Source organism: Patella vulgata, chromosome 7, assembly GCF_932274485.2.
Source record: "Patella vulgata chromosome 7, xgPatVulg1.2, whole genome shotgun sequence".
Lineage (NCBI taxonomy): Eukaryota > Metazoa > Mollusca > Gastropoda > Patellidae > Patella > Patella vulgata.
The window spans coordinates 9,968,239-9,991,889 of record NC_065885.2 but is presented as its reverse complement, the minus strand read 5'-3'; the positions used below and the strand labels follow the sequence as shown (position 1 = coordinate 9,991,889).

At 38.1% G+C, this 23,651-nt stretch overlaps 2 protein-coding genes across 5 annotated transcripts in view; one reads left to right on the top strand and one right to left on the bottom strand.

Annotated features, from left to right (window-relative positions):
- Positions 1-1,361: 1,361 nt before the first annotated feature.
- Positions 1,362-20,211, bottom strand: LOC126828287 (uncharacterized). Of its 3 annotated transcripts, none has more exons than XM_050557974.2 (18): positions 19,934-20,211; positions 19,147-19,226; positions 18,153-18,395; positions 17,490-17,561; positions 16,803-16,925; positions 15,525-15,663; positions 14,837-14,997; positions 13,833-13,943; positions 12,636-12,689; positions 12,240-12,269; positions 11,084-11,122; positions 9,774-9,818; positions 8,967-9,035; positions 7,871-7,954; positions 7,071-7,160; positions 6,101-6,196; positions 4,586-4,672; positions 1,362-3,677 (listed from the first exon to the last, which is right to left on the bottom strand). In XM_050557974.2, exons 1-18 carry the CDS (start codon positions 20,130-20,132, stop codon positions 3,570-3,572), a joined length of 1,830 nt encoding a protein of 609 aa, XP_050413931.1. In that variant the 5' UTR covers positions 20,133-20,211; the 3' UTR covers positions 1,362-3,569. The 3 variants fall into 3 exon arrangements, with proteins under 3 accessions (XP_050413931.1, XP_050413933.1, XP_050413932.1); XM_050557976.2 differs by having other exon boundaries at positions 1,362-3,194; XM_050557975.2 differs by lacking the exon at positions 11,084-11,122.
- Positions 20,212-22,660: 2,449 nt separating this feature from the next.
- LOC126828847 (fatty acid synthase) overlaps positions 22,661-23,651 on the top strand; it is a 37,858-nt gene continuing 36,867 nt past the window's right edge. For both annotated transcript variants that reach the window (XM_050558859.2, XM_050558858.2), the window contains exon 1: positions 22,661-22,753. The gene's annotated coding sequence lies outside the window, so the exon portion shown is untranslated. The remainder of the gene's footprint in view (positions 22,754-23,651) is intronic.

Below are 23,651 nucleotides of genomic sequence, written 5' to 3'. Positions count from 1 at the left end.
AAGGTGAATTTAGCAAGTTTACATTTTTATTGAAAGTGTGATTAATTTCGATCATTTTCAGCTTCTTTTTCATAATACAAGAATGACTGTGCATTCACTTTCAGTGCAAATCAACTTGTTTGACTCCGAATATCTTGAAAACGCTCCAACGACGGACTGATTACCACTCGGCATCCTATTCTACGCAAAATTTTACTCTATAAAGGTTGGGTCTGGTTTTGTGCCCATTTGGTGGACCCCCCCCCCCCCGCGCTGAGCTTCCGGTCTACCAGACTAGTGATGCACAGTGGCTCAGGGAGTAAGGCACTTGGTAAATAACCAGATCGAACTTCTTGTACTCTAGTTCAACTTGTGGTCGCGACCAGTCATACCATACGATGATAAAGCACGGTCGGGATAGTTCAGAGTAGTCGATCCGGTGTAGGATAACAAAGTTCCTAGGGATTTTCTAGCGTGGTTCCCGTGGTCAGTGAAATGAAATGGGGTTTAACGTCCTACTGTTCTGCTCGGACTGGGATAATCAAGATGAGCATACACCATACAGTGTCCTATGAGGGAAACTTTCCCCGTACAGCGGCGCTATGGCATACTCTTATATCGAATTCCAACTGTCAGGGGTTCTTTTACATGCACGGCAATGTGTACACAGGACCTTGGTTTTGCGTGCCATACGAACGACTGACTATACGTTGTCCGTTTCCAGATGTAGGATTTAAGACGAATTTCATAAAATTAACCAAAATGTAGGTTTTAAGCCAAGGAATCATACTCCAGAGCAATCAAATTGTCCACCAGGATGGTCTCATCTAATTTGTAGGTAATTTAAAGGACCCGGAGAAAACCCACGAGGATGGACAGACGAACCTACTCCTTGTCACGTACAAGCGAAATGAAATGGAGGTTAAACGTCCTACTTTTTTGTTCCTAAACTGGGCTAATGAAGATGGGCATACGCCATACTGTGTGCTATGAGGAACATTTTGCTCGGGTAGCGGTGCTACGGCCTACTCTTATATCGAATTCCAACTGCCAAGGGATGTTTTACGTGCACACAAATGTGTACACGGGACCGCAGTTTTTCGTCCCATCCGAACGACTAGACAGCTGTCTTTGTCAGGCCTTCTGTCCTGCATCACTGACAAGGGGAAACCACGCTGGAAAATCCTGATGAGCGAGCAATCGAAGCCACGCCACTTGACTCCAATGACGGGCGTTAACCATTCAGCCACCAACCCCCTATTAACTATACGAGTTCCTAATTAACGCCATTCTTTCATCTGGGCCACCAGAGCTAATAAGTTGACGTTGGAAAATTTGAACAGTGCCATTAACAAAATTCTAATCAATAACAAAGTTCTTGATTTAAAACGGAAAGAAAAATAGATTTATTCATTTATTAAATAGACAAAATAATCTAAGCCCATCAATATAGAGATAAAATATCATAGAAAAACTGAAAGTTACACCAAAGGTAAACATTTGTATTTATAAATAATTTAAGCTCATCAATATAGAGATAAAGTATTATAAACTGAACGTTATACCATGGGTTAACATATAATTTAAACCTATCAATAAGATCAAATATAGTAAACCTATAAGTTACGCCAAAGGTTAACATTTGTATTTATAAATAATTTAAGCCCATCAATAAGATAAAATATAATAAACCTGAAAGTTCCATTTGTATTTATAAATAATTTAAGCCCAGCATTATAGAGATAAAACCTGAAAGCTACACCAATGGTTATCATTTGTATTTATAAAATATATATATGGACGATTAAAGAGAACATTCGAGACATATTTAAAAAATATCTACATTGAAATGGGTAATAGCTTGTTCACTTTAATCGTATGTGTTGGCTAATTATAGTTAATAAGAGCTATTGTCGAATAATAAAGAAACAAGAGTAAACAGTTGGTGTAAACAGCATAAAGAAAAAAACTGTTCGTTAAACAGTCAATGGGTCAATGGGGTAAACAGTCAATGGGGTAAACAGAAAGACATAACCATGCTGTTGTTGAGTAAAACAGCTGAAGAGAGTAAAACAGTCCTGGGATGAGTATAAAAGGGGCTTGACTAACGCAAACAGTATTAACTTAATACAGACGCAAGACCTACAGCTAACCGATATGGAAAATCAAAATATGCAACACTAGTTCCTGATAATGTTGTCAAATATATTCCAATCAGCTTTCAAAAGGTACACATCATCTGATGTACAGTCGAGCAGAGTTAATGAGATACCCGGACAGACATTATTTGCTGGTAATGTCTCTGATAGTAACACGACTCTGTTCTTTGGAGATGTTATAAATTTAATACCATTTGCATTGTCAATGTAGCATGTATTTCTAAGTAATATGATCGAGCTAAACAATCATTTAGTCATTATGACCAGATCTTGCTAGGAAAATCACACTCATTTCCACCATTTATGAGATGATTTAATGGCAAATAGAAACATTCATTGTTCAATCACATTAGACAGATCTATATTTCAAACAATCTAAGGGTTTGTTTTGTTTTTATCTTGGTTAAGTTTTAATACGCTGTCACAATAAGCACATTTAAAACATATTTCAAAAATACAAATGTTTATCTTTGGAAATATTAAACCAATATGAATGTCTACAATCGGAAATATTTAACCAATATAATTGGAAATATTTTACCAATACGAATGTCTATAATCAGAAATATTTTACCAATACGAATGTCTATAATCGGAAATATTTTACCAATACTAATGTCTGTAATCGGAAATATTTTACCAATACGAATGTCTATAATTGGAAATATTTTACCAATATGAATGTCTATAATTGGAAATATTTTACCAATATGAATGTTTATAATTGAAAAATTAAACATTTACAGATAACTAAGGCTTAAGATGGGGCGACATGGAGAATAGCACATGGGAGACATTTCATTTTAGGCATGAAACTGTCTGGTATTAAAAAAAAAAATAAATACAAAAATAAATTAAATGTCTGTAAGACAGAACAATGCACCAAGTTAATTCTTATAATATTTATATACAATATTGTCATTAGGAAAGAATGTACAATGCAAAAAATGGTATTCCATTAAATAAGGGATTAATGTAGCTCTGTGGGAATTCATTATCTGCCAACTTCATAAAATCTTCCGATATCTATTTTTCTTTCTGATCTTCTAAAATGCCCTTAAAACGGGGAAAATAAACCAGATTATATTACCATAGTAATGGCCATGTAACAGTCAAATCAAAGGGAGGTTACCCTCATTTAATAAATGGCAGAATTTTGATCAAGATGTTCCATTTTGTTTATCGTTTTAGTTTTTCCGATAGAGCTACGTTGGTAACTAAGAATTTGATATTAAATTTATTCTTGCACTGGTTAATGATTAGACTGTTACATAATAAACAAAAGAACATGAAAAGAATCATCGAACTTAACAACCCCCGACACCTTTAACTACAATACGATAATAACATAAATTGAGTAGAACACATTATGTACAATTGAATTATGAAATTGAAAATTATATATACAAGAATTTCCCCAGATTAAACATGTTAAATGTGAGTAACAAGTAAAGCCAGAACAACTGTAGCACTAACAGAAAGACCCAGGGATAGCGGTACAAGGTTGGATTTCTTTTCACGTATAACTTCGCATTCGCCCTATAATAAACAAAATCAAAAATCACCAGAGCTAGTTTGGTTTTTGTTTGTAAACGGAAGGTGGATCGTTCATCTGGTCGAAAACCCAAAGAGAAAAATGGGGTTTAACGTCCACTAGACACAAACTGTGCCATTTCGATACTAATATATCATTCAATTTTATTTCAATATTTCGCTGGCGTGTAGAGGTCTTTAGTGGGATGAAACCGTAAGACCATGGTAACACATGAGGTTGGACAGGCAACCCTACTCCTTGTCACGCTCAAGCGAGGAATCGAAACCACGCCACTTGACTCAATGACAAACCTTGTGATTTCCGAGACTTAATCCACGCTAAACTTCACTCAAATTTGTTAGCATTTAATTAATAAGGACGGTCGATAATCTTCAATCAGATCAACAACAGGTGGCGCTGCATTGTTTATATCGTCTGCCGGGGTTGAAGAATTTTATCAAACTTTATTTCAATATATCTTTATAAATACTGCAAGTATTTGAACAATTTCTTGAAAAGAAATTCATTTTAGAGATTCAGCCATCATAATAGTGTAGCCTATGGGGGATGCAAAATACAGCAAATAATGATCACCAACTTTAACATACAGTACGAGATAGAGAAATGGGGTCTTTAGCCGCGAGAGGAAACCAGGGGACCCGGAGAAAACCCACGGGGTTGGACAGGCGACCCTACCCCTCGTACGAGATAGAGAAATGGGGTCTTTAGCCGCGAGAGGAAACCAGGGGACCCCGAGAAAACCCACGGGGTTGGACAGGCGACCCTACCCCTTGTCACGAGCAAGCAGGGAATCGAAAAACACGTCAATTGACTCAATGACAGACCTTATGATTTCACGCGCAAGCATCAAACCACTAGACCACCCAACCCAACATACAGTGTAGCACCTTACCTTACAAGAGACGAGATGAACCTGACCAGAATTTAAATAGTTCTTCTTTTTACTCTGTTTCTTGGCGTTGGTGATATTCCAAGTTACCTGTACGAGAAAACGTATGGCAATTAGAAATAGGTCATCTTTGTTTCTATTTGCATGCAGTTTTTATAGCAAGGTGTATACACGTTTCATGTAACACAAGCCAAATAAAAAGAAATATGTCTGGATATGATTTAAAACGGACTACTTAAAAATGGGCTATGAATGGATTACAGATGAACGGAATACAAATATGTTCTGCTAATGAAGATGGGCATACGCCATACAGTGTGTTCTGTGTGGGGGTGGGGGTGTGCACGAGCAGCTGCGTTTCCACCCATCCTTCAAATTCCAACTGTCCAGCGTTCTTTTACGTGCACGCCAACGTTTACACGGGGCTTCAGTTCTTCGTCCATCCTAACGACTATACGCTGACCATTGCCAGGCTCTCTGTCCAGCACTATTAGATGAACAGGAACGGTGACACCTCCAGCTTAGCGAGCCATCGCAGCTCCCGGACTGCAAATAAATGGAATAAATGGCCTACAAATGGACAACAAATGGGTTCGCGGGTATGTAACTTGCACTAAGGTATATAATACAGCTGCAAGAAAAGCAATGGTGTTTAAAGGCCTACTTTTCAGTTGTGTAACTTGCACAGGCCTGTAACACACTATCATGACCTAAAATGGGGTTAAACGGCACACTTTCCAATTTTGTAACATGCTCTACTGCCAGGGTACAAAAGAGACTGCCACGGACACACGCTGGATTTCGGAATACACGAGTTTCCCTGCCAGATCCTCAGTGGGGAAACCCAGGCCGGAAAATCCCGAGGACCTTTCTCGGTCAATTACGCCATGATGCAAAAATACTCGAGGTACGACACGGTTCATTCTTATAGTACGATTACACCATAGCAGGGCAGTATGTAGGATTTTAAAAGCGGGGGTGCAGCAGAGTGGTGGGGCGCCAAAAAATTGCCCAAGTTACCCATTGGAATGTGGGCGCCCTTAAAACCGATCGACTGATCAGTGCCTTAAGAGCATTACTGTGTGATCATAATCAAGTGTATTATTTTATAATTGAAAAGTTATCGAATTTTTTTTTTTGGTGGGGGGGGGGGGGGCGCCATTTCTCGGGGCGCCATATTTTTCTGAAACCCCGCTAGATACGGCCCTGACCATAGACATTTCAAAAAATTAATCCACAACATTTCACTGAAAGAGATGGGGTTTAACGTCCACTCGACATAAACTAGGTCATTTCAGGACTAACATATGGTTCAATTTTAACCGAAGGGCCCGGAGAAAACCCACGATGTTGGACAGGCGACCCTACTTGTCACGTACAAGCGAGAAATCGATACGACGCCACTTGACTATAAAAGACCTTGTAACCCAACGCGCACACGTTAACCATTCGGCCACACCCACCCTCCTAAACATGTCAGTGGAACCGGTTTACAAGATAACGCTAACCCACACGTACCTCTTGTTTAGATGCTTTTAGAACTTCTTCCAGTGTTACAATGGCTTCTCCAACATAATCATCACTTACCACGTCATCTTTGTCAAACACCGTTATCTATAAATATTTTTATATACAACATAATGACGTACAAATTCAATTTAACAATGGCGGTTATGGAAGTAACTGAGAAATTAAATGGGGTTTAACGTTCTACTGTTCTGCTCCGAATCGATTAATGAAGGCGGCATATACATGTATATGGCATACAGTTTGTTATGAGGAACATTTTACTCGGACAGTGGCGTTACGACCTACTCTAATTTTGAATTCCAATTGTCAAGGGATCTTTTACGTGTACGCCAATTTGTACATGCAACTTCGGTTTTCCGTCCAATCCAAACGACTATACGTTGTCCCTTTATCGTCGTACTATATACAACAAAATGACTCCTTTTACGAATGCCGGATATAAAAGCAGCTGACAAATTAAGTGTGTAGTTATACATATATTTTAACAGTGTTTCCCAAACTGTAGACACACGATCTTGTTTTCTTTATCTGTAATAACGCGCATTTCTCGGCAATCAAATTTTAACGGGTTGTAATCGATTTATAAAAGTAACCTTTTGCCTAGTATATAGTTTATTCTTCTTGTAACCAGATACAGGTAGAGGGTGGATAACTGACTTTATTCCGGTTACTATTATAAAACTTCAAGTAACTTGAATAGATACAAAAAATGAGGTTTAGCGTCAACTCGACACAAACTAGGTAATTTCGGGACTAACATATGGTTCGGTTATTTTCATTCCATTAATTCGCTTGCGCGTAAGGGTCTTTAGCAGGGGGTGGAAACCGGAGGAAACCCACGAAGATGGACAGGCGACCCTACTCCTTGTGACATAGAAGCGGGGATTTGAAACCACGCCACTTGATTCAATGACAAACGAATTGAAAAATTAAATGTAATTGCTTTAAAAATTGATACCTTTATTTGTTTATTTTTGTCTCCATTCCACAACGACAATAAAGGTACACTGAATGGTTTCCATGATGGGTCCAACGTATTCTGAATTACCTGTAAATAGAGTAAAATAAGTTGAGTTTAATTATATATTAAAGTTATTTAACACAAGCTAAATACCGTATCCAGATAAATAACCACTGGTTCTTTGGAGTGTATTCCAATATGGGCGGAGGGAGGTGGGGTGGTGAAAGGTTAAAGTTACTAATTAAGTAATCATACCGACAAGCTTTTTATTTAATTACTCTTTAGACACAACCAAGACCTATCTTACAGAGAGTGTTGTTGAAAACCCCGAGATTGGTGGTTATTGGAGCCCGTTAGAGCCGGGGGGCTATATGCCAAATCTATTTGATATCCCTTTCACTACTAATATACATAGAACACTTGTCTGAAATTTCAAATGAAATGTAGTTTAACGTCCTAGTTCCTTTCACTAACTGGGCTAATGAAGACGGTTATGCACCATGAAGTGTGCTACGAGGCAAATTTTGCCAGGCCAGTAGCGCTACGATCTACTCGTATTCCGAATTCGAATTTCCCCGAGATTTTACATGCATGCCAACGACAAGACCGTCCTACACCGGGATTAAATGCCTTACTAGGTTTTGCCAGCACCTCACACACTTTGCACCCGTGGCTCAACTAAAATTTTAACAACATATTTATAGCAAGTCTAAAGCAAGTGTACATTCCTAGTAGGAAAGTGATTTTTCTGTAAAATAAAAACATTCAAGGCATTTATGATAAAAGATTAGGTTTACCTCAGTTTTATGTAAAACTTGCCATTTGCCTTCTTGATTCTGTTTCATCAAGGTCAAGTAAGGGTCAGATTTACCAATAACATCCTGAAACAATATTATTTTACTTATAAAACAAACTAGGTCATTTCTAGACTAATATGGCAGTTCTATCACATATCGCAATGTTAAAATTTTATCTGGAATGTGTTTAACCAGTTCTATCACATCGCTTTGTTAAAATTATATCTAGAATGTGTTTAACCAGTTTTATCACATCGCTTTGTTAATTTTATCTGGAATGTGTTTAACCAGTTCAATCACATAACGCTTTGTTAAAAGTATATCTGGAATGTGTTTTACCAGTTTTATCACATATCGCTATGTCAAATTATATCTGGAATGTGTTTAACCAGTTCTATCACATATCGCTTTGTTAAAATTATATCTGGAATGTGTTTAACTAGTTTTATCACATCGCTTTGTTAAAATTTTATCTGGGACGTGTTTAACCAGTTCTATCACATATCGCTTTGTTAAAATTATATCTGGAATGTGTTTAGCAAGTTCTATCACATTTCGCTATGTTAAAATTATATCTGGAATGTGTTTAACCAGTTCTATCACATATCACTATGTTAAAATTATATCTGGAATATGTTTAACCAGTTCTATCATATCGCTTTGTTAAAATTATATCTGGAATGTGTTTAACCAGTTTTATCACATCGCTTTGTTAAAATTTTATCTGGAATGTGTTTAACCAGTTCTATCACATCGCTTTGTTAAAATTATATCTGGAACAAGTTTAACCAGTTCTATCACATATCGCTTTGTTAAAATTATATCTGGAATGTGTTAACCGGCAGTTCTATCATATAACGCTTTGTTGAAATTATATATGGAAGTGTTTAACCAGTTGCATCACATAACGCTGTGTTAAAATTAAATCTGAATTATATGTTTAACCAGTTCTATCATATATCACTTTGTCAAATTATATCTGGAATCTGTTTAACCAGTTCTATCATATATCACTATGTCAAATTATATCTGGAATGTGTTTAACCAATATGTAATATTGGTGGATATCAACATTTGTACTTGAATATATACATACCTTGCTATCAAGCCGGGACGCTTTAAAAGTCAGCTGAACGTAATCTTTAGCACTTTCATCTGGTTTTACCTGAAAATCAAACCAAATTCACTTTGTTACATTGATAGCTTCCATGCATGGAAACAATATTTTTATTCCGATTTGTATGGACAAGGTATAATTATTAGAATATAAATTAAATTACCTAACCCTAGAAATGGCCTTTTATCCTTCGAAATTTAAACATACATTATGCAAGAGCAAAATCCGATTATTGCAAGTCTTAATTTAGGCTTCAGATGTTATAGAAATTATAAATTAGATCTTTATTTAAACAACAAGCCCAAAATCAACTCTGTAGACCCACGGATGGCTCGGCTACAGCTCGGATTTAAATAGGATTTCACTTATCAATTAATTCAAATATGGCGCATCCTGATGAGAATACGTCAGTTAGATCGAGGCTAAATGATAGAGTGTACTTAGCGAGGCCGCTGTAGAGCGTTTCCGCATGCCATTGAAAACTTTACTTGATATTCGAGATATGTAGGTGGAGTTAACGCCTGTCAATCAAACGATCAGCCACGGTGAAGGCACATTTCACTACCATTTCTAGTCAAATATTACAACGATGATAACTATGTTCAGAATAAAGTAATTTGACTGAAATTTTCAAAATATTCTTCTTTCATCTTCTACTTTTGAACCGTTATAGCAAGAATGGCCAATTCTCTGTAAAAATCTCCCATAATGTATCTTTAACTGCCTGCCTCTTACTTTGTTTACATTACAATAGCTCTTTAATTTCTAAACTATAAGTTACCCTACCTTCTCAGTCGATGCCGATTTCTGTTTTACTTTTGATGGATCATTCTAGAAATAACGATATTTTATGTTTATTTTATATACTGAAAGACTGCACAACACACGACAAAAACAGGGTGATGACAAAACAAATTAAAACATCAGAATGGAACGGGTTTAACGTCTCTTCAAACAAATTTGAGACTAACATCACGGTACTTTTTATTTCTATAGTTACATGTGCATCACAAAATCGAACATTTTGCCAGAGTAACGCTGTTTTCCCCCCACTCTACTTCCAACGAATGATGGCCGTTTTTCGTCCCATGTAAACCACTAGGCACACTTTGCTCGTGAGACTGACGAGAACTACCAGTGACCAGCGAAGGTAGAAGGTATATTTGATAATGCCGGTGAGGTTTGCAATTAGTTCCCGAATTATCTTGTCTATACCCTTGTTCTAGTTGAAGCGGCAAGCTATTGCTGCGATTATCAAGTTTTAATCATACAGTGGAAATAGTAAGAGCAGGGGGGAGGCACCACAAACAAGCAATTACAAAAGACAAACCCACGGACACGACACAATATACAGACACCACAAACAACAACCGTATATATCAGATCAAGTGAGTGGATCCGGGAGCTAGCCGTAAGCGCGAGAGCGAGCGAGCGAGCGAGAGAGAGAGAGAGATGGGCTTTAACGTCCACTCAACACAAACTAAGTAATTTCGGGACTAACACAAGTTCAATTTTATTTCAATAATTCGCTTGTGCGTAGGGGTCTTAAACAGTGGGAGGAAACCGGAGGACCCGGAGAAAACCCACGAGGTTGGACAGGCGACCCTACTCCTTTTCACGTACAACTGGGGATTCGAAACCACGCCTATTGACTCAATGACAGGCCTTATGATACAGCATGTTCTCCTCTAGCGTCCACTGCACTCTACAGTCGGGCCGGCAATAACACAGGCTTCACTTAAAATGTAAAAAAAAACATGGAAATACAAGCAAGACGTAATGCGACAGGTGTTAACAGTGCTGGTCTTCTGAAAGCGATTCTGCCAGTTGACGTCATGAGTGCGTATGCCAAAACGTTTAACAATAATAAGGGCGATAATCCGGATATAATTTTGGAAAACTCTAAAATTAATAAATAAATGAAATCCGGGTTATCGGAACTGTTAAGCGACTATTTCCACGCGGCTTTTAAAAATATCTCGATTAGACATGTTTAATGAGGCTGTGTCGTCATATTTGGACATTGCTTATTTAAACCCATTTTTACCAAAATCCCCACCCCTGTGAAATCTTTGACAACTCTTAATGGTGCTTACTTCTTTAACAGAAAAAGTCGTGTTCTTTGAGATGGTTTTCTGTAAAACAAATTAATAAATTAGAAAATGTGTGGAGCTAGAGCCATGGTATTTTCAATTTGAAGGGAAGCAATTACAATTTAGGGCTGTGTTTCTCGAAATCTTAACTAAAGATAAAATCCAAATTTTAGTAGATACTTCAATTTTGATTGGCTAAGCACTAAAATCGAATATTATCCAATCAAATTACTAAAATTTGGATTTTATCTTAGTTAATTTCGTGAAACAGGCCCCTGATCTCAATTTAGCTAGCAATGAAACCTTTGTTTCCATTTTGACAGCACGGCCTGAATGGCCACCCAGTTTTGTGTCGGCAATGGGTAATGGTAATGATAACTGACATTACTTAGAATTTCATAGTACAACCCAATACATTTTCCTTGGGAGTCAGGGTGGCTCAGTGAGTAAGACGTTGGCTCGTTAATCTGAAAGTTCGGTGTTCGATATCTGCGTTGCCGGAGACAGTTCATCGGGATTTTGCGGCGTGGTTCCCCCTTGTCAGTGGTGCAGGGCAGACAGCCTGATAAGGGATAACGTATAGTCGTTCGGATGGGACGAAAACCGAGGTCCCGTGTACACATTGGCGTGCATGAAAGAACCCTTGACAGTTGGAATTCGAAATATGAGTAGGCCATAGCGCCGCGCTCGGGGCAAAATTTCCCTCATAGCACACTGTATGGCGTATGCCCGACTTCATTAGCCCCGTCGGAGAAGAATAGGACGTTAAACACCATTTCATTTCATTTACATATTCCTTGGTTCAACATCTTGGATTTATATTTAAAGCAATGACATGTAGTTTAATGTCTTGGTTTTCTGTCTGCCCAAATGAAGCCACGAACATTATCGCACGTCAATGTAGTGTGCTGTGGAGGACATTTGGACTGGCCAGCGAGGATACCGCCTACTCATCGAATTCCAACTGTCAAAGGTTCTTGGGTGTGTACGCCTACGAGGAGATTACAGGTGGAGAATCAAGGGGCTGTTGTTGTGATCGGATATGGGGTTATCGATTTCAGGGGTGGAAATCAAGAGGCTATCGTGATCGAATATGGGGCTAGCGCCTAACGGCCCCCATATATTTCTATCAAAAATAAAGCACATATGAATGATTTACCTTAGGAGTTTCTGATTTCTTGTCGGTTTTCTGTAACAGAAGGAAATTTTGATTATTATATTACTGACCTATAATCATACACCTGTAAACATCAGTTGATATAAATTAAATGAAATAGGGTTTAAGGTACTACTGCGCTGCTCCGAACTGGGCTACAGAAGACGGGCATATGCCATACAGTGTGCTATGAGGTAAATTGTGCCCGGGCAGTGGCGCTACGACCTACTCTTATACCGAATTGCTACTGCTAAGGGATATTTTACGTGCACGCCATTCGAAGTTGATATAAAAATGTTCAGAGCGTTTGCCCATCATGTAAAACGGGACATATATCGAGATCCCCCAAAAAACGTGTGTGGTAATTTTAAACAGAATGTTTACTAACAAACTATTTACCTCAGCTGGTTTTGATTTTGACGGTGTATTTGACGGCACTGCTGCAGGACCACTCTGAATTATAAAAAAGGAATCAAATAATATATTTTACGTCTCTATACCACAATACTTCGGTTGCTTCGACTCTATCAAAGTAATAAACTGTGGTCTAATGTCATACTTCGACTTGGCTAATGTAGACGGGCATACGCTATACAGTGTGCTATGAGGGAAATTTTGCCTGGACAGCGGCACTATGACCTACTCTTATATCGAATTTCAACTGCCAAAGGATCTTTTACGTTCACGCTAATTTGTACACGGGACCTTGGGTTTTCGTCCCATCCGGTTGGCTAGACAGCTGTCCTTGTCAGGCCTTATTTCCTGTACCACTAACAGAGAGAGAAATAGGGTTCAACGTCCACTCGATACAAACTAGGTCATTTCGGGACTAACATATGGTTTAAGTTTATTTCAATAATTCGCTTGTGCGTAGGGGTCTTTACCAGTGGGAGGAAACTGGAGGACACTACTCCTTGTCACGTACAACCAGGAATTCAAAACCACGCCAGTTGACTCAATGACAGGCCTTATGATAGAGCGCGCACATGCTAACTATTCGGCTATCCACCCCCCCCCCCCCCCAAAAATAAATAAATAAAATACTTTCCATTTTAATACTTGTGTTTGTAGTGCGAGTATGGGGGTATACGTGTACAACAATGTGTACACACGCAGACCTCAGTTTTTCGTCCCAACCGATAGACAGGGCACCGTTCTCGTCAGCTTGAAATACCGAAGGTTCTTCTCGGATTACTATAGTTGGAGATTTCCAGAATTAAGAGTGCTACCTCCACGCAAATTAAGATCTCATATCAGATGACATAATTACACGGGTTCAAGATCTGGGTTTATTACTAGTCCGATTTAAAATGTGTCATATTTAGTAGAATACCATATCGCCCATATCTTATTTTTAAGTTGTAAATACTAAATACCTTATTTCTAGGTGTAAATACAATACTAAATACCTTGTATCTGGTACATACTAAATGGTCAATATCTTATTTCTATGTGGTAAATACTAAATACCTTGTATCTGGTACATACTAAATGGTCAATATCTTATTTCTATTTGGTAAATACTAAATACATTATTTCTAGGTGGTAAATACTAAATGGTAAATACCTTATTTCTAAGTGGTTAATACTAAATACCTTGTTTCTAGGTGGTAAAGCATCTGGTGTAATGCCTAACATAGAAGGATCTTCATCAGAGTCAGTTTCACCCATTACATATTCTTGACTATCTGTTGATTCTAAACCAGGCTATATATGGATATAATATGATTCGATTTAAAGGGGTATTATGGACAATTAGCAAGAGAGCTGACAGTCCAAATGATACTGACGTCCAAAAGAAAGTATACACACTAAAAGTATAACTAAGTTTTGTTTAGATTAAAAACATTTGATAAAGCATTACTAGGTTTGTCTCTTGCGTCCAAACTCAACATTTCTAAACCAAATAAAAATGTGAAACAAATTGACATTCTACCCTAATACCGTATACCATGGACAAACGACTTTGGTTGATGCAGCACAAAATGCACAGTGTATACTTTCTTTTGGACGTTAGTATATAATAGTTGAAAGCTAGATAATGTAAAGGGAATATGCTGAAAAATTTCAGTCAACTTGCGCCACTCTGAACCGAGATATTAGCGATTGAATTTTAGGGTTTGCCTCGATCCCCTTTTGAATGAGCCTTGAGCAGTTGATCGAGTTCAAGTCCAGTGAAAATCCCGACACGTAAGATGGCATCGAAATCATAAGATGGTCACAGATCAATCATGCTAACGTTTACATTTCCTAACCTGTCCTTGGCTCAAATAGAAATTAACTGTTGGAAATCAAATGCTACGTTGCTAGGTAAACAAAACCAAATGAAATGGGGTTTAATGTCCTACTGTTCTGCTCCGACTGGGCTAATGAAGACGGGCATACGCCATACAGTGTGGTATAAGGTAAATTGTGCCCGGAAATCGGCGCTACGACCTACTCTTATACCGAATTCCAACTGCCAAGGGATCTTTTACGTGCACGCCAATGTGTAAACGGGACTCCGTTTTTCGTCCAATCCTAACGACTAGACAGCTGTCCTTGTCAGAACCTTTTCGCACCACTAACAAGGAGAAAACACGCCGGAAACAAAACCAGACCTCATAATCTGGGTCTTCATCACTCATGTACTGCGATAAATCTAATTTTCTTAAATGATCCATGTAAGTTTGTTCTTCTTGATCATCTGTAGAATCATCAGACAGAATATCATCAAACTTCCTTTTCTTCTCACCATCATCAGATTTATTGGGACTGCAATCTGACAAAATATTAAACATCATCTCAGGTCATATTTGTAAATATAACACGAGAGTTGTCCAGAAACTCGGATTTCGAAAAAAATAGAGACTGCAACGGCATATCTGGAGTTTTCAAAATTGTCAGTTTTGAAATTGGGTTTAATGTCCTACTGTTCCACCTCGACTAGGCTAATGAAGCTGGGCGTACGCTATACAATGTGCTACGAGGGATATTTTAGCCGGATAATGGCGCTACGACCTACTCTAATTTCGAATTCCAAGTATCAAGTGTTCTTTTAGGTGCAAGCCAATGTGTACACGGGACCTCGGTTTTTTATCCAATCCAAACGACTATACATTGTCCCTTGCCAGGCCATCCGCCCTGCACCACTGACGAAAGGAATCTGCGCTGGAAAATACCGAAGAACTTTCTCGACGAACACCGGATGCATCCCAAGAAATCCTTAACAGCGATACAGCGTCTTACTCATACAAGCACCGCAGTTTCTAGTGGAATATGAAATCGCGAGAATCTATTAAAACTAACCTTTCAGACTGGGATCAATATCTTTAATGAAACATTTTGGTCCGAAGAAAGGAAGAATGCGATCTAAACCAAGGAAATGTATAGCGGTCTTACTCCATGATTTAATAGTTGATGGTCGAATGCGTTTCCTTGGTGATACCTGTAACAAATCAATGAGATAATATTCAAACTTAATTTCACCGGAAAAACATTAACATTAGAGTTTCATAGAAAAAAACTTTGCTTTTATTCAGGGCAAAACGTTAACACTGCAGACACATAGAAAAAAGAAAGAAAGAATGGGGTTTAACGTCCACCCGACACAAACTAGGTCATTTCAGGACTAAAATATGGTTCAATTTTATTTCAATAATTCGCTTGCGCGTAGGGGTCTTTAGCGGTGGAAGGAAACCGGAGGACCCGGAGAAAACCCACTAGGTTGGACAGGTGACCCTACTCCTTGTCACCTACAACCGGGAAATCGAAACCACGCCAGTTGACTCAATGACAGACTTTATTATACAGCGCGCACGTGCTAACCATTCGGACATCCAACACCCCACATAGAAAAAAACCTTGGCATTTATTTAAAGATACATTATGGGAGATTTTTATAGAGAGTTGGCCATTCTTGCTATAACAGTTCAAAAGTAGATGATGAAAGAAGAATATATTGAAAATGTCAGTCAAATTACTTTATTCTGAACATAGTTATCATCGTTGTAATATTTGACTAGAAATGGTAGTGAAATGTGCCTTCACCTTGGCCGATCGTTTGATTGACAGGCGTTAACTCCACCTACATATCTCGATTATCAAGTAAAGTTTTCAATGGCATGCGGAAACACTCTACAGCGGCCTCGCTAAGTACTCTATCATTTAGCCTCGATCTAACTGACGTATTCTCATCAGGGTGCGCCATATTTGAATTTATCAATAAGTGAAATCCTATTTAAATCCGAGCTGTAGCCGAGCCATCCGTGGGTCTACAGAGTTGATTTTGGACTTGTTGTTTAAATAAAGATCTCATTTATAATTTCTATAACATCTGAAGCCTAAATTAAGACTTCCAATAATCAGATTTTACTCTTGCATAATGTATGTTTAAGGCAGTCCGAGATTTCACAAGTCCAACTAAAGCTGACGATAAAACTTTGCCTATTGTATTGATCAGGTCTGAAATTCCCAGCTACTACTATTTAAGAGGTCTACACAACAGATAACAGCTTACTCTCTACTAAAAAGACAGACTTAGCCCATTGTTTGACAATTCTTCCATCCATAAAAAAAAATAAATACCTTGCGTCTACTTTTGATTTCCGCGGCCTTTTCTGGTGACAAGTTCTGTTTTTGTCGATCTTGTTCCTCAGCGTCAGCCAGCAAAAGATGGAGCCACAGATGTATCGTCTGTAGAAATCTCGTCTGAAATAGAAAGGGGATTTAACGTCCACTCGAGGTCATTTCGGGACTAACGCATGGTTCAATTTTTATTTCAATGATTCGCTTGGGCGAATGGGAGGAAACCGGAGGAACTCGGAGAAAACCCACGAGGTTGAACAGGCGACTCTACTCCTTGTCACGTACAACCGGGGAATCGACACCACGCCAGTTGACTCAATGACAGACTTTATGATACAGCACGCACGTGCTAACCATTCAGCCATCCAACCCCGCCCCCACTCGACAATCTAGGACATTTTGGGACTTACATATGCAATTGTATTTCAATAATTCACTGGAACCGGAGGAAACCAACAGGGGGTGAGCAGGCGACCCTACTGCTTGTCACGTATAACCTTGGTATCGAAATCATGCCATTGGACTCAATCACAGACATTATGATGTAGATCACTAGAATTTTTATTAAAGCGATCATAATGTGATCGCCTTCTTGGTGTCATGAACGTAGGGGATATTTCCTTGGTACCTGGAAGCCAAATTTGAAAAATCTGGACGCTGGAAACGGATACAGATGAAGATACTTACTGTAACTTCTAATGGGAGTACAATGGTAAACTCTACAAATGTACAAGTTGTCTCTCGCAGACTGTTACGTCTCTAAAAAATAAAAGCATTTTACGGAAAATAAATTTTAGTTTAAAATAGAGCATTCTAAATGACCGTCCCCATCCCCGAGAAAAAAAACGAAAAAAAGATTACCGAGACTCGGTTATCAATATACCACATTGTATCAGACACCCCGATTATGCTACCCGCTTTTAGTGGACATAAACGGAGTTCCAATTTATGATGTGAGGGATTAGCCAATGAAACGGTCTGTTACGACGAGTGTTTGGCCTTGAGATGCAAGTTTGGATAAACGACTAGAAACGTCAACGATGATTTATTAATCAATGTTTGACGTAATAAACTCAAAAGCCGGTCGTATGACATCCGACGCGACCTTCCACTAATACTGGTCAGATATTTATGTAGTGGAGGCCGTTGAAAGTATAAAAAATGAAACGAAATATAGATCTGTATTTTAATCAGATAGGTTGTTGTGTGTACACAGTCTAAAATATATTAAAGTTTTTATGAGATGGTTGTGATACAAAACAGATACAGAATAATGGACAGAACCCATTTGATCACCTCTCCCTCAAGGTCGATCAGAGCGAGATAAAATTCAAAGATTAGTACTAGTACCTTTTTCTTGTCCGGGCTCTTAAGTGGACTCTTGAGAATACGCTTGTCTGTTTTATGTTTAGATTTTGGCGGTTCCTGTGGCTGAGTATTGGTAGCATAGTATACGGAAGACAGCACCCTGTCAGAAACATTAGAAGCTGCGCCTATACCCCATACTACCACTTTACCAGGCGAAGTTTGAAGGACAACTTGAGTTTTCTTTAAACCCCAATCAATTACTCTACTCTTGGTTTTACGGAACATCTGAAACAAAAAAAAAATTAATACAAATCACCTAGATATGTTAATGATGCATTATGTAAGATTTTGAGAAAGGATTGATCGTTCTTGCTATAATAGTTCAAAAAAAGATAAGAAATTAATTTATTGACAATTTCAGTCAAATGATTTTATCCTGGGTCAAGTTTTGAGTGCTTGAAGTTTCGAAAATGTAGTCGAGATTGTAAAACAGTTCTACCATAAGTCTCGATTAACAAGTGTATCGTTAAATCATTAAATGGCGAGCGGGTTCTAATCCTTTCAACATCTAAGCCACCCGATGGTCTAGATAGTTGCTTATGGGATTCCCATGCCAATAAATGTCTAAATAATAATTTATATAACATTTGAAGTCAAAAAGAATAGGTTGATTTGGCTCTGAATACATCTAATGTCAAATAGATCATTGCAGCAATGAGTATACACAATACTTCTGTCATTCTTGCATATTTCCATGGTTGAGTATGCTGTACGGGGGAACTGAATAGTACTGTGTAAAACAAAAGTAATGTATAGAATGAAATAGGGGTGGGGGACCTAGGTGTCATGTATGCCATAGGTATATTACATACACGCGGTTAGAGATATCGAATACAATATGAAATTTTTTTCAGACCACTGACCGCATGTCCTCAATTTTTAAGTTTTTATTCGGAATTCAAATGAAATGCAAATAAAGCCTTTAAAGGTCTTATTAGTAAGTTCAGACCCAGACGAGTTAGCAGATTTTACTTACGCCTTTTGGGGTTTTCTTTATAATTGGATAGTTATCTTTGGTCCGTTTCAAATATTCCAATGCCCGGTTTTCTAGTTCCTCTGAAATACAATTTGGAGGGATATAGAATCATAAATAGGCCGATGTTTCCAGAATGATCTCAATCAAATAATACAACTTTTTTATCCACCTGGACGGAGTTTTAAATAAACTGTGGTCTCTTTGATCTAAGATATTAGCCAATGAAATGTTCTGTTATGTTAACGTGTAGGCGAGATGTGCTGGGAATTATGGGAGAGATCTATAGGGCAATACAGAAAAAAAATATATTTCCTTTTGGTTTACTTGCAACTTATTCATATTTTTTAAATATTTATCTAAGCTGCCATACATTCATTTGGGTTCTATTTCTCGACAGACACCATTAGAAAATCCCGCAAAATTATATGAATATAAAAAATTCGGCCCGGATTTAAGTCCCGGAGGTCATCAATTCTAATAAAAACGTCATATTGTATTAAAAAATTGTGATTTGTTCAAAGAAATATTAAAAGATTCATATTGTGATCGTAGACTGGAGACATATACACAAAAAAGATGCGATTAAACGCGGCCTTTATAAGCCTATCAAATGTGGCCCTTGGTAAATATCAAACGCGGCCGATGATGCTATCATACGTGGCTTAAGAATGCCCGGATTTTTAAAGTTTTGATTAAAACTTATATTTAGTATTGGACTAAAGGTCACCTTGTCTTGAGGTTCTGAGTCTTCGCCAATACGAGGTCATAATTAGAGGAAACATATTACCTGGATTCCCAACAAGATGGAGCAGTCTTCCGCCAACCATGCCGCAGCTCGATTCCACCATATTTAGACTCGTTTCAAACACATAATGTTTAGATTTAATATTTTCATATGTAGTAGTAAAATAGTTTATCACTGGCAGATTGTTCAGCTCAGATTTCAACCCCCTTCTTTTCTTAAAGCCCTGGATTTCCTTCGCCATGGCGTCAATCAACAGTCACCACCCACTCGAAGGTATACACGTGCTTGCTTGAACGTATTATCTCGCCTGTGATGACAAAATGATATGCACTGCGACGGCGCAGCGAGGTTTCTTATTGGATTATGGGATTGTTTGCTTTAAGTCTGTGAGCGCTAATTCACGAATGAGTTTCGTTCATTATTGTTTGTTTAGATTTTATTTGTTTTGTTCATGAAATTTCACATGTAATTTTTAATTGTTGTGATTTGAAAATGATTACGAGTTAGCATTTAAGTACCGGGAATAATCGTCTCTTAAAATATTTTCAAAATTATAAATAACTGAGTTCATAATGCGCCCAGACGGTCCTCGAAAGTCTCGCAGCGTTAAAGGGACGATACCCTCGAAAATATTGGATGGGGTCGGGTTGTCGTACAGTAGAGATTATGATACATCCATGGACCGAAAGGGTTAAAACATGTATTTGATGCATTACTTTAATGATTCTGCGAAATAAATTGTGAAATAAATAAAGTTAAAGTATATATTGATTGGGAATAAACATTATTTTATTAAAGAGACGATTCCTGTATACAAGTCGTTATGCATAAAGTATGTTTGATGTGGACCTTCCCGGTCTAGCAACACGAGGTACGAAAATTTTGGGGGGCGGTAGGTGGGGGTGGGAGGGTGCAATTTAAACGATGGACGACATGGACACATTAAGGAAGACTAAATATTGCAACCCACTCCCTAAAAATATGGTTTCATATATTTTGGGGTGGGAGGGTGCAATTTAAACGATGGACGACATGGACACATTAAGGAAGACTAAATATTGCAACCCACTCCCTAAAAATATGGTTTCATATATTTAGATGTATTTAACGGTCGAAAAAGAAATATTACAACGTTGAACGTTTGTCGCCAATATTCACGGCCGGCATTAATAAAATTTCCAGTGAAAGCAGTATATCCATTTTTCCAAAAACGTAATTAACTTAGTTTTACCGCCAGAGCTTGATTTCTGGCAAACTATCAAGGTAACAGAAAATAAAAGGATATTGAAGAACGTATATTGTCGTCGCCCCTGTCCGTCCGTTCACAGTTCGTTTGTGGAATCTCTACATCTCTACAGGTCACATTTTTATCTGATTTTGACAAACCTTGTATAGGTTTATGTCCCAACGATCTTGGTTCTCTTCGATAATGGCATGTATCGGACTTTAACTGCATGGATTATGGATCCTGGTTGAATGACAATTCGCGTTTTCAGACTGTGAACACTCTGGAGGTCACAATGTTTATATCAAAAAGATCTCGATTCCTTACGATATTAGCGCATATCGGGTCGTGACGTCCTCGATTATGAACCCCTGATTTTACTAAAAATCGCGTTTTTAGCTTTTAGATCCTCTAGAGGTCACACTTTTTATCCGATTTTGATGAAACTTTACACATATGTTTATAGTCCAAAGATCTCAGTTCCTTTCGATATTGACGCACGTCGGACCGTAGCTTGTTCTCTGTCAATCTCTTGCACAATGCGGGCGTATCTTGCATGGCAACCACTTTTTATTATGTCAAAAATAAACCGTACAAAATGAAAATGATACATTACAAAATTTTTCAACTACCCAGTGCATTTTATAGGCTAATAACGACGGGCATATGCCGTACAGTGTGCTATGAGGGTAATTTTGCCCAGACAGCGACACTAACACCTACTCTTACATCGAATTTCAACTGTTAAGAAGGGATCTTTTACGTGGATACCAATATGCAAGCGGTTTTTCATCCCATCCGAACGACTAGACGCTTTCTTTGCCACACCCTCCGTACTGCACCACTGACACTGGAAAATTAATTAATAACCCGGTAGGTGCAGAATCAGGGAGAGAGAGAGAGAGAGAGAGAGAGAGAGAGAGAGAGAGAGAGAGAGAATGGGGTTTAACGTCCACTCGACACAAACTAGGTCATTTAGGGACTTAACACATGGTTCAATTTTATTTCAATCATTCGCTTGCGCGTAGGGGTCTTTAGCAGTGTGAGGAGACCGGAGGACCCAGAGAAAACCCACGAGGTTGGACAGGCGACCCTACTCCTTGTCACGTACAACCGGGAAATCAGGTGCAGAATCAACATTTGTTTTGTGAAATCTAAGTCCAGAGATTTAGATTGCTACAGGTGGCGTGCATTACATTTCTCGATCGTCTGATAATTCTTCTCGAGTATCTGTAAGGTTCACCTAACTGTACAAAGGTAATTGATTATTATTCTTTTTCTCCTTATTTGGTTGAAATGGCAGTCAGAACAAACGTAAGATTTATTTTGGCGCGTATCGTGTTCCATAACAACACTTTGACGCGGGAATAAAGCGTTTCAAAGGCACGTGCACTTTCAAAGTCAACAACTCAGACACAGTCGCCAAGACATTAAGCTTGTCTTTCAAATTTATCTGGATATACAAGACTAACAGAAGACATGACATCCAGATCTGTAGTCCCGTTCAACATTACTAAATTTTAAAGGAAGGTGCTATCAGTCAGTCGATGAGTTGGATTGAAGGTGGGAGGAGGAGTATTTGTATCGTTCTGTAGTTTCTTCTGGTTCTGTTTGAAGCGAAGGAGAAAGACAGAAAGGTGAATGAATAACATATTGATGTCTATGAATACAGAAAAGATTCTGATAAATTAGAATTCATTATTCGGTTTAAAGTCCCAATTCAAGAGACGCCATCATCATCAACGAAAATAATTAAAAGTCCTTGACCTCATGATGATGTCAGTAAATTTTGAGGACTACAATTACTGTTTATTACTTAGCGGGTTTCCACGGCATCCATGTTTGATGTGACTTCCATTTTTGTGTCTCAATATTTCATTGTATTGTGGCACCACCTCTAACCCTGAATTTATAGGTTTTAATCTTAAATACCTGACCCTAACCCTAATAGAAAGTAGGATGTTCTATGTGGACACAGTGATGGAATGTAAAATTGATGGAAATAGAAAAGGAGAGTCGGATCAAACATGATCGTCGGTTTCCACTGGGATTCAATAGTCGTTATAGCTCAGTCATAACGAATAATTGTATTCCATATAATTGTGTCCTGGGTATGTATTTCAATTATTAAATGCCATTGGAACATTTTATGGCATTCATGTTTGATGTGACTCCCATTTTAGTGTCTCAATATTTCATTGTTGTTGAAAATTTTGTCGTACTCATTGGTTTTAATCTTAAACCCCTAACCCTGAATTTATAGGTTTTAATCTTAAATACCTGACCCTAGCCCTACTGTCTGATTCATCGTAAATTTTAAACGGATTTCTTCGATTATGAACAAACTACTTAACGTTGGTTATTATAAACTTACCTGTGTGTTTGTAATGAACTCCCGTTCGATAAAATCCATTGCACAACTAATTATCACAACGATGAAAACAAGTTCTCTCTTGAAAAATTGAAATATCACAAACTTTTCCCAGAGAAAAATACCAATATGGAAGATGGTTACGTCACTCTGCGGAAGATATC